A 12530-nucleotide genomic window follows, 5' to 3' on the forward strand; every position below is an offset into this window, starting at 1 on the left:
TAAATAATGCTGGCGTTTTAACCTGTTAATGATGTGTTTAAACTTGTTCCTAACAATGAGGAATTATTCATTTCTAAAGTATGACCGATGGGCAGAATCATTTAACAGTAACATCTTTTTCAAATGTTTCCTCTTTTGTTCTCTCTCCTCATTGAAGTTGAGCTTTACTGCTTTGATTGTCCTTTAATTGGCGATGATAAGCGTGTGATTTATTTGTGATTATTGGCGGTATAAGGAGACTCTACAGTAGGGCTGCCACGATTAGTCGACTAGTCACGATTACGTCGACTATCAAAATCGTCGACTATCAAAATCGTCGACGACTGATTTAATAGTCGACGCGTCGTTTGAAGCTTTGTAAGATCACAAAAGACGCAGGAATAAGTAGTAGGATTTAAGAGTGTAATAACGGACTGAAACAGAAGATGGCAGCACTGCATGTACAAGGATGCCAGCTGCCGTTAAACCCCGAAGAAGAAGAAGAAGCTCTGTCCCAGAATTCATAGCGCAGCCCAGCTCAGTTTCCAACAATGGCGGCAGCTAGTTAGTTTTAATATTACTCTTATTATTCTTTCTGGGTCACAAAATAAACGTTTAACATATTTTCAGGTGAGAATGTAGCTGTGTAAACCTCAAATATCTGCTCAGTTTATCAAGACACCACATATTTTCAAAAGCGCTCCGACGTTTTCGGAGACGTCTGTTAGCCACTAGCTCGATAGCTAGCCGGGAGCTAGGCTAACTAGAGCCGTGAGAGCACCGGACTCCCGCAAATCGTTTTCAAACCCACCGCCGTCTTTCACTACTCAGGTTAAACATGATATATAAGTCACTTAGATAACTTAAAAATTTTATTGTTTGGTTTTTTTCAGTATTTTATTTGTTCCTGAGTAAATCAGTTTGGCTGAAATTAAAGTTATAGTTTTTACACAGCTGAATAAACGTCAAGCAGACAGCTGATTATCAGAAGTGTGAGATGCTCGAGAATTTACTCCGGTGTCCTGTTATATTTTAGATAGCAAGGAGTTTATTAAACTTCACCGAAACAATCTGCAAATTTCATTAAAATTTAATAAACTATCATCTTGTCTTTATTTTTAGTTAGCACATACCTTAAACACTTAAAGCTGTAAGCTAATGATAGTTATATAAGAGCAGATGCTGCTGGTGCAATAAGCTGTACGTTTTACTTCAATGGATGATGATCTGATTAGTCGACTAATCGCAAAAATAATCGGTGACTAGTCGACTATCAAAATAATCGTTTGTGGCAGCCCTACTCTACAGTCTGTGGAATAATTTCAGCTGAAAGGCTTGCACATCAGTGTGTGAAGTGATTTTTTTGTTTGTTTGCATTGAGTCATGTGTTTGGAAGACTTTACATGTAATCACCAAATGTCTGTTACACGTTTGGCCTGAACAGTTTTCCTCTCTTCTGTGCAGCCGTCTGAGAAACCTCTGCTCTGCCTACTTGATCTAATCTAGTAAAAATATGCATTATACACTTAACTTTTGACCATTTTCCCTTTAACCAGCCCACCTTATATCAGTTACTGAAGCTTTGTGCAGCGTGGTACGTGCTTCTTGAGTGATTTGCTAGGTTTACTAGCCTTTAACTCTTTGTGGTTTTCATCCATTAACAGATGCAACTTCAGGTCCTTAATTTCTTCGTTCCTTTGGAAAGTACCAACGAGATCTTTGATGTTCAAGGTTCAGGCAATCAGTGGTGATGAATGACGGAGAAGAGGTGAAGCGGAGTCTTCTGGCCCAGATCCGTCGTGGTGGTGGTGGTGGTGGTGGTGGTGGTGGTGGTGGTGGTGGTGGTGTGTGTTTGTTCATGTAGGGATAATAGAGTTCAGGGAGGAGGAGATACAGAGAAGATTAAGAGGGGTGGGAGAGAAAGGATAATAAGATGTGTGCTGGATGCCTCTTTTTCTTCTCTCAGCAGAGAGAGGATGGACAAACAAAGTGAATGTATGTGTATATTTGGGGGTGAGGTGGGGTGGGGGTGTCTTTGGAGGTAAAAGAGCCTTGAAAAGTGTGCCATTGGGTGGAAGGAGACCCTCCTTTTGCTTTCTACCTCCAAACTCGGTGCGAGGATCAGATTCCCGTGCTGGTGCACACCAGGAATGTCCATATGTCCCGGGCTGGTAAACAGCACACTCCTTCTCTTTGTGCGTGTTACAATGGAGCACCTTCCTTTGTTCGGTTCTTTTCTGAAGCACCAAAGAATCCGACGCCACTGTCTGTCCAGCCTCTGTTCAGAGCTCTCATCTGTGTTTTGCCTTTGTTTCACTCGCTTAATTTCGCTTTCACTTGTAGTTTGGTTAAGTTCAGGAATCGTGAGGGTCATGGTTTGGGGTTAAAATGTGTTCATTCATAACATGAACCCAACCCGGTAAATGAACATTTTAAAAAACAGAAAGGGGATATAGATACATGGTGCGATGGGAGAGAGGCTGATTTATAAATCACGATCATTAGTAACAGACAGTGTTGGGGAGTAACGGAATACATGTACCGCCGTTACGTATTTAAAATACAAAATATGAGTAACTGTATTCCGTTACAGTTACCGTTTAAAAAGGTGGTATTTAGAATACAGTTACTTTGTTGAAATAAATGGATTACACGGCGGTACTTCCCTGTTTCATATTGTGGCGGGTCAGGACTGTTTGGGTTTTGTTTGACAGCTACGTTCTGTTGTTCCAGGCGGCAGCGTTACGGTTGCCATGGTTACAGGGTGACGCTCTCTCTGCGTGTTTCCTGGGTGAGAGAGGCCTTTTTGTTGTTGTTGTGCTAAGCTAACAGGCAGAATGCTACAGGTATAGCTCTAAAGAATGTAGCATCATGGGCAGTGTAGTCCGTGCTGCAGGGAGAATGGACTGCCATACCCGTTATGTGTCTGTGAGCGAGGGAGGGAGAAAAAGGAAAAGTACGAGCTGTCATCGAGCAAAAACGGGAGCTGGAAGCATGTAAATATAATAATAACCACTGCAGCCAAGAAGAGAGCCTGACGAGCCCAGTTGTAAGTAAGCTATTAAGACTCGACTGTGCACCGTGTTCGTGTTTTCCTCCAAAACAATAAGTTCTGTTGGAGCAGCCTTTCAACGCCTCTCTCTGTCTCTGCTAGCAAAGTTGACCCAGACAACAAAGTAAAGCTAGTTTTCAGCTACGAGCCGACACAGAACCCACCGTATTAGCCAGAGGTCCCTTTACTACGTAACAGTAATAAATCACAGCAATAGTACATTCACGTAGTTGTAAACAGCATGATAATATATTAAGTAATCCAAAGTATTCAGAATACGTTACTCTCATTGAGTAACGTAACGGAATACGTTACAGAATACATTTTGGGGCATGTAATCTGTAATGGAATACATTTTAAAAGTAACCTTCCCAACACTGGTAACAGGCCTGGTTAAATATAATGTGAGAACAACGGTAAACTCTAGGTCCTCATGTAAGCCGGGATATTCTGAGGCCTGTAGACGATCTTCTGATGAAGATATCAAAATAGATTTGTATCTTCATGTGGAGACGACTTCTTTCAACACAACAGTGAGAGGAAAAGTTCATTCAGACGGTTAAACAGGAGGAGAATATTCAGGTGGTCAGCAGAAAAGCATCTTAAACACTTGGGACCTTCCTCTTCTCCTTCTTACCTTTTGTTCGGTCATTTAAGCAGGTCTGAATAACACGGCAGACAAAACCAAAGAAGCAAGGAATGCAAAAACGAAAAACTAGCAACTGAAACAAAGACAAAATTGAGGACTTCATATAACAACGGTTTCATTCATAATTTGCCAAACAAAGTAAAGAATGACGAGCAGTTTCTCTGTAAGACTTCCCTCTGACTGCCACATTTATATCTCACCAGGAGATCCCAGGACCGTTTGAACTGTGCCGCTTCCCTCGGCACAGAGGAGCGGTCAGGGGTTTAGAACAACACGCAGCACCCCTCTGATCTGCTGCTGACACTGCAGCCCTGAGCTTTACTCTGTGTGTGCACGTTTTACTCCACAGTCATTCATTCATCTGCTAACATTTTCCCACCCAGGTGCCCCTCTCTGCTGCACCAGGACAGCTCTGTCTGAGTGAGGGCCCACGGGTCAAAGGTCACATGTATGTCTAGCTCGGAGAGAGGAGGGGCATCTCAGTGAAGTGCAGAGCTTGTTTTTGCCATTAGCATTAGCCTGTCACGCTAATGAACAACAGCACATGTGGCTATGCGATTAGGAGGGAATCCACTCGAAGGGCCCCTCGATTCTGTAGCTCAGTCGTATTTCAGGGAGGCCGGTTTCTAGTCTGAAACTGTCCTATCAAACAAACGAATCCATCAATGATCTGCACTGTCAGAACTAAAGCTTTTCTTGATGTGAAGCTATTATTTTTAAAGGTTTCCAAAGCCAAAAGAACGATTCAAACGAAGTTTCAACCGTCTAAACATGCAGTTAAGAATCAGACCTCCTCCTGTAAATTCCACAGATTCCCTGCTAATCCTCCACAAACACAAAAGAGTAGGGGAATTCTAGTCATTTCATATCCAGCTGTGAACCTGAAGGAGAAACGCTGTAGAAACCAGTGGCAGTAAACTTACTGGTCAGTCGGTATTAAAGTCCTCTCAGGAACTCCTCGCTCAAAAGCATCAATAAACATGCAGCTTTACTGGCCTCCTGGGTGACGGCAGGTGGAGACCTCTGAAACTAAACACTGCACAGCTTACCGTGGTTTCATGAAAGCAGAGACTCTGCTTTTGGTCAGAGAAAGGTCATGCCGTGGCAACATGAAAGCCTGTGTCTTTAGCAAAGGACAAAATATACCAACAGCACCACCTCTGAAATTGTCTATTTAAATACTGTCATAAAGTTATGTTTCTCTGTCTCCCTGAGATTTCTAGAAAAACTAGACGCAGAAGTGGATCCCATTACTCAGTTAGCGTTGTTGTGTAGTAGGGCTGCCACGATTAGTCGACTAGTCACGATTACGTCGACTATCAAAATCGTCGACGACTGATTTAATAGTCGACGCGTCGTTTGAAGCTTTGTAAGATCCCAAAAGACGCAGGAATAAGTAGCAGGATTTAAGAGTGTAATAACGGACTGAAACAGAAGATGGCAGCACTGCATGTACAAAGATGCCAGCTGCCGTTAAACCCCGAAGAAGAAGTAGCTGTGTCCCAGAATTCATAGCGCAGCCCAGCTCAGTTTCCAACAATGGCGGCAGCTAGTTAGTTTTAATATTACTCTTATTATTCTTTCTGGGTCACAAAATAAACGTTTAACATATTTTCAGGCGAGAATGTTGCTGTGTAAACCTCAAATATCTGCTCAGTTTATCAAGACACCACATATTTTCAAAAGCGCTCCGACGTTTTCAGAGACGTCTGTTACCCACTAGCTTGATAGCTAGCCGGGGGCTAGGCTCACTAGAGCCGTGAGAACACCGGACTCCCGCAAATCGTTGTCAAACCCACTGCTGTCTTTCGCTACTCAGGTTAAACATGATATATAAGTCACTTAGATAACTTAAAAATGTTATTGTTTGGCTTTTTTTAAGTATTTTATTTGTTCCTGAGTAAATCGGTTTGGCTGAGATTAAAGAGATGCTCGAAAATATACTCCGTGTCCTGTTATATTTTAGATAGCAAGGAGTTTATTAAACTTCACCGAAACAATCTGCAAATTTCATTAAAATTTAACAAACTATCATCTTGTCTTTATTTTTACTTAGCACATACCTTAAACACTTAAAGCTGTAAGCTAATGATAGTTATATAAGAGCAGATGCTGCTGGTGCAATAAGCTGTACGTTTTACGTCCAATGGATGATGATCTGATTAGTCGACTAATCGGTGACTAGTCGACTATCAAAATAATCGTTTGTGGCAGCCCTATTGTGTAGAGTCACAAGATTGGATTGATCTGAAACCTAAAAGTGAAATAATTTAAAAGGAGAGAGTTCTAATGTTTTTAGGTTACATGAAGCAGTTTCTTGGGTTTTAATTCAGTTATTTAGATAATTCTGTTATGCAGTAATAGCATAGGTGTGGTTAGGATCTGTTGAGAGTCAACAACAAATTAAGATGCCCTTTGCTTTGTAAATTATCAGTTTAAAAAAAGAAATGTAGTATGTTGTATATAATGGTCCCATTCATGCAATATCATTGATGACAGAAAATCACTGATTAATTGTTTAGAGACTAATGTATAAATGTCATATTTTGATTCAGAGTCTTCAGCAAACTTTTCTTCTTTCTCTGCAGGGTGACCGGGTGTGGTTACGGGAGGATGAGCAGTTCCTTCCCAGCACCGTGTCCTCTTGCTCCGGAGGTGTTGTTGTCTTTGCCACTGACTATGGCCAGGTAAGAACAACTGTAGCAGGTAACACTCATGTAACTGACTGTTAGTGCCAAATAATGAGCTTCTCTTAGCAGACTTACTCCCATAATGAACATGTATAAGTTTAGCTGGACCTCTTTATATCACCTTCTTTAGCAGTGGTGGTTCCCTGCTACTCTCATTTGTCAAAGATTGGCCCGGAGATCCAGTGTTTAAACACAAGTTAGATGACCTGTGTAGTACTTTTAAAATATGAAGAGGTGTAAAGTGCATCAAGGGAGCAAAAACTCACAAAACACAACAGGTAGAATGACCTTTTTGGCCCAATTTGCTTAAACTTAACATTAAATTTGGATGTAGTAAAATAGCACATCGTTAAAAAGCAGGTAGGCCTGTTTGCTTAGCAGACGAGAAACATTCCCATCTTTCCCACACCTGTTCTGTTGCTGATAAGAAAGCCCAGGCTTAGCGAGATCTTCCCATAATTTGGGATAAGCTCAAAATCCCCTAAACTCCATATGGCTCTGCATAACATCTTTGATCCACATGTTTTCAAAACAGTGGATATGGAGGATGTAGGGCAGATGGAACTGGGTTTACATTGTTTTGGGTTGATTATCAAGAATTAACATGCCTTAATCAATCAAGGAGGTTTTGACGTTAGATTTGAAAACATCTTCTGTGAGCTCTTTTGTTCCATAGATTTGGACTGAAGTGTCACGAGTACCCAAAAAGTTGGTTTCTACACACAGTGGTGGTCTATTGACTCCAAACATTAAAGTAATCACTTTAAAGACAGCCAAAGGTGCCAGCATCATGTGGTGTCAACAAACCAGATCACATGTAAGAGCAGCATTTGGCTGGCTTCCTGTAGATAGTCACACCTCTGTTCTCATCTGGATTTCTGGGTGTCTAACCAACTTTCTGTTGTGTTTCTTTATATAGGCAGATCGAAACAAAAAGTAGACCCTACGATTGTTTTCATTGTTTGTCGTATTAGTTGGGATGGGATACATTGGTTAATGTGAAGGTACCTTTTAGGACAGGGGTGACGAACTCCAGGTCTCGAGGGCCGGTGTCCTGCAGGTTTTAGATCTCACCCTGGGTCAACACACCTGAATCAAATGGTTGGTTCATTAGCAGGCATCTGGAGAACTTCAAGACATGTTGAGGAGGTAATTTAGCTGTTTGAATCAGCTGTGTTGGATCAAGGACACATCTAAAACCTGGAGTTCGACACCTGTGTTTTAGGACGTTGCGTTGGCAGATGAATGAATTCAATTGTATGATTGTTTGAGTAACTGAACTACAGCTTGCAAACTGAGACAACTTCTTATGGCTGATGTCCACATGTTGGTGTGGAGACATCGGTCACGCCATTATTTGGAACACTTACTCTATTTCCCTAATGCCAAGTTTGGCAACTGATCATTACCCAATCCACATTGCACCAGCCACCAACAGCCCATCCTGCAGGACGTTTGCCTACAGGAGCTCAGATCCAGCTTATTTGGGGTGGGCTTTTTGGACAAGTGGGAGACTGATAGATGGACTGGTGCAATATCAACAGTGATAAAGAGATAAGGTGAGGAGCTTGATCATAGCCAGTTGTGGTGGTTCGGATAACTGACATTGCGTCAGTGATAACTAACTTGACGGGAACTTTCTGTCTTCTGTTAGCTGAATCATTGACCAGGTAGTTCAGGTATGTCAGCTTTTTTTCAAGAAGCTTCTCGTCCCTCGGACACGCTTAAACTGAAACTGCTTACAGTCTTTCTACACTGGTAGTTCTAACCAGAACCAGCAGCAGGAGAAGAACTAAATGATTTGTCATTTCACTGAACTCACGCAAGTGTGGGAAAGTGAAACTGCAAAAAACACCTGAAGAAAAATCTGGAGAACAAAAAATGCTTAAGAAAAAGAGAAAAAGGTGGGCTTGTCTAAACTAAACCCTAACAAGCCAAACAGTGGGTCACAGAGTCATTATAGAGGAACCTTTTTAGGAATCGAAAGAGTCCGGGATGTTTAATATCTGCAGTCTTCCACATGTTTGTGCTTCAGTGAGTTCCACCGCCACCTATTCTCCTGTTCAACCAAAGCCTTTAAAATCAGGCCAACAAACAATAACCTGTGCAAGCTGTTTGGGTGGATTTACTCTGCACTAGCCTCCTGTGCTGACAGCTTTAACAAAGACTTCCTGTGTAGCCAGTGAGCAGCAGAGGGTCACTACCAGAGGACAGCCGCTAAATGTGAGTGCTGAGGGATTTAGGGTCATGTTGAGCTGAAGTATTGTCCTGAAGATTTACTGGCAGATTAAGGCATTCTTATCTCCTGGCCTCTGCTCGTTCAGAGAGTCTGTTAGACCTGCCGTCCACTGAAGCTAATGACTCTCCTCACCACAGTAAAAAATGTCAACTAGAGGATGGAGGGGTCTGTCTCTCTTTACATCGGTCGCCGCAGGAGTCCACGTGAACCTGGCGTTCTTGTAATGTGTTTCCAGCAGGTCAAAGTTTTCTCTTACTGAGTGAAAAATCTCTGCTTTTCCACATCTACATGATAAATTAGCACGAAACCTTAACAAAGCTATCCGTGGATCAGACAGATCCTACAGATATAGGAGACACTTTGGTTTGTTATTTGTTTTTTTTAGTGCCACCATTCATGCTCCCCTGAGGATGAATTGTGATGGTTTTATATCCAAGTAACTTGAAATCTTTTCTTCCCTCTTACCAGCCATTTTTGCGTCCTACCTGACTCGCTGCTTTGGAGCCTCACAGTTCAAACAAATTATACTTTGTGGTGATAAAATTGTCTTTGTTAATAAAGTTTTACTCGTATTGCTCATCTTACCTGTACCTTCACTTCCTGTACCTGTTTCTTCTCTTGTGTCTTTCTCTTATTTTTGTTTTTTCTCCTTTTTTTTTTTCAATACATCCATCTCTGTTGTCCATTTAATTTTTCTTTATTTTTTAAAAAAACTAATTAAATTAAATTATTTTTAAAATTGTTTTATTTTAGTCTCTAATCATTTGATAATTTAACTTGTTTGGGTTTTTTTTTTTTAAATGTTAAATGACTCTTTAATCCTTATTTTTCCTTCAATGTCTTCATTCTTCTTTGGGTTCCCACCTGTTTCTTATTTTTCTCTCTTCCATCCTCGTCTTTTTTCTATATTTTCTTGTTATTCATCTTTTTGATTTCCTTTTATTTCTGCTTTTCATATTACTCGTCTTATATCTCCTCTCTCTCATCTAGTTTATTTTTCTCTCAGCTCCTTCAGTTGCTGTAAACAGCTGTGATAATCTCATTGAGGATCGTGTGTTCAACGGTTTCTTTTTGATAAGCTCAGAGTTGAGAACATAAAGGCACTACGCTCTGCTCCAGAGCCGCAACAATACTAGTAATAGTTATTTATAATCGCTTACTACACACCACAAACTAGTGTGACTAGCATCAGGAGTGGCCTTCTGTTCAGTCCGCTCTCCTGTAACTAAAGAAAAGTGCCTTAAAACAGTGACTGCAGTGCGTGCCCTTGAGCAAGACATCGTACAGCAGCTCCTTTGTATCATTAAGCGAGTGCTGAAGTCGTGATACAAACAAGTGTGTTTGCATGCATGTCCATTGTTCTTTTGTGCATTTGTGTGAACTCATTTCTAATTCATAGATTTAAATATGAAGGTGTGTTCGTGTGTGTCTGCCAGTTGTCTGTTGTGTGTAACTGGAGATGAACGTCACCTGTTCAGCTTCAGCGCAAATGCTGCTCCTTGTGAGGAAATCCAAAGCTGACGAGTCAGAGAAACGCGTTACTGCAACACTGTTAACATCACAGTGGCTGCAGAGCAGGGCTGCCACAAACGATTTTTTGATAGTCGACTAGTCACCGATTATTTTTGCGATTAGTCGACTAATCAGATCATCATCCATTGGACGTAAAACGTACAGCTTATTGCACCAGCAGCATCTGCTCTTATATAACTATCATTAGCTTACAGCTTTAAGTGTTTAAGGTATGTGCTAACTAAAAATAAAGACGAGATGATAGTTTATTAAATTTTAATGAAATCTGCAGATTGTTTCGGTGAAGTTTAATAAACTCCTTGCTATCTAAAATATAACAGGACACCGGAGTAAATTCTCGAGCATCTCACACTTCTGATAATCAGTTGTCTGCTTGACGTTTATTCAGCTGTGTAAAAACTATAACTTTAATCTCAGCCAAACCGATTTACTCAGGAACAAATAAAATACTGAAAAAAGCCAAACAATAACATTTTTAAGTTATCTAAGTGACTTATATATCATGTTTAACCTGAGTAGCGAAAGACGGCGGTGGGTTTGAAAACGAGTCCGGTGTTCTCACGGCTCTAGTTAGCCTAGCCCCCGGCTAGCTATCGAGCTAGTGGGTAACAGACGTCTCCGAAAACGTCGGAGTGCTTTTGAAAATATGTGGTGTCTTGATAAACTGAGCAGATATTTGAGGTTTACACAGCTACATTCTCGCCTGAAAACATGTTAAACGTTTATTTTGTGACCCAGAAAGAATAATAAGAGTAATATTAAAACTAACTAGCTGCCGCCATTGTTGGAAACTGAGCTGGGCCGCGCTATGAATTCTGGAACACAGCTTCTTCTTCTTCAGGGTTTAACGGCAGCTGGCATCCTTGTACATGCAGTGCTGCCATCTTCTGTTTCAGTCCGTTATTACACTCTTAAATCCTGCTACTTATTCCTGCGTCTTTTGGGATCTTACAAAGCTTCAAACGACGCGTCGACTATTAAATCAGTCGTCGACGATTTTGATAGTCGACGTAATCGTGACTAGTCGACTAATCGTGGCAGCCCTACTACAGAGTGAACACTGTGGGCTCATAAGTTACTGAAGTGCTTCACTAGTACAACGCTGCACGCTTTCTGATGGTTTTTAAGGCTTAAAGAATAAAAGTGTGTTATTGGAGTGGTGTTGTATTTAATTATTATTATTATTTCCCAAAATTAGCCAAATATAAAATTAACCCAACCTGTTGCTTACAGCACTGTGCACATGTGTACACGTGTCATTTATTCCTATTACACATGGTCAAACAACAATCTTTGAATGTTTCTTTCTCCTGTTTTTGAAGTAATGCAAAGACAACATACTGTGTTTAATTTTCTGTCAGCGTTTAAGCACCCTGCTGCTAAATGTGTCCCCTCCTTTTTCTGCTACTTCGGTGTCACTTACACTTAGCGACAAACAACAAACTATTGAACTAATTGGAATTAGCGTGTTCAGCCTGAGTGTAATCTAGCTGCTAAATCCATTAAATCTGCTGAGCTCTTAATCCTGAGGATAAATTTGGTGACACCAGACTCGGGATAAAATTCAAACTTTTATTCCTTCTACCCGGAGAGAATAATGAGCCCAGTTCATTCCTCATATCGAAGCTTTGAGTGGCCTTCAGTGGTTAAAGTGCTGTTAAATGTTAGTGTGTGTGTGTGTAGGTGTGTGTGTGTGTGTGTGTGTGTGTGTGTGTGGGGACACCTTTCTGTCAGAGGTTGCAGAGTTCCTCTCGTCTTGCTCGGGTTTCAGTGTTTTTGACGGTGCAGACAGTCGCCTCCTCCTTCACTGACTGCAGGACAATGCAGGAGGAGATGAATGGTGATTCAAAGAGCAGCTGCTGCTTTTGATGATGATGAAAGGTGGGGGAGTGAAGCTGGAGGAGAGTGGATGTTACCTGTTCAACTCGCTGACAGAGCGAGGGACAGCGAGGGGCCGGGGGGCTCAGTTTTCCCTCCTAACAACACATAATGAAGAGTTTCATTTCCCCTCTCCTGACAAACTGATCACTGGCACGATAGGTCAGAGCGATTATTAAAAGTTACTGAAGTAATTATCCGCCTGCAGCCTTTTGGTGTCTGTTAACACACAGACTTTAGGTCCTAATGCTGTTTCATTAAGGCTTTTGTTAAGGCACCCACACCTGTTCTGATAGGTGTGGGTGCAAAAACAATATAAATACTAGCAGCATAGGGCTAGCTCGGGGCTAGCTCGGGGCTAGCTGTTATCTCAGCAAAAAAAAAATTTCTGGCACAACTTCACCTGCTTCCAAGGTGCATGGAGAGGATGAAAGAATTCACAAAGCAGGAACTCCAGCAACACTTGAGGGAAGATGAACAACTTTAATAATAGACGAACGCGTTTCGGCT

At 41.4% G+C, this 12530-nt stretch overlaps 1 protein-coding gene across 1 annotated transcript in view; it reads left to right on the forward strand.

Annotated features, from left to right (window-relative positions):
- myo10 (myosin X) overlaps nt 1–12530 on the forward strand; it is a 163300-nt gene that overhangs the window by 44019 nt on the left and 106751 nt on the right. The window contains exon 2 of the mRNA XM_087831244.1: nt 6269–6367. Within this exon, the coding sequence (XP_087687370.1) occupies nt 6269–6367 (99 nt within the window). The remainder of the gene's footprint in view (nt 1–6268; nt 6368–12530) is intronic.

The sequence above is a fragment of the Neolamprologus brichardi genome, chromosome 18 (genome assembly GCF_056152115.1).
Source record: "Neolamprologus brichardi isolate AB-2024 chromosome 18, ASM5615211v1, whole genome shotgun sequence".
In the NCBI taxonomy this organism is placed as follows: domain Eukaryota; kingdom Metazoa; phylum Chordata; class Actinopteri; order Cichliformes; family Cichlidae; genus Neolamprologus; species Neolamprologus brichardi.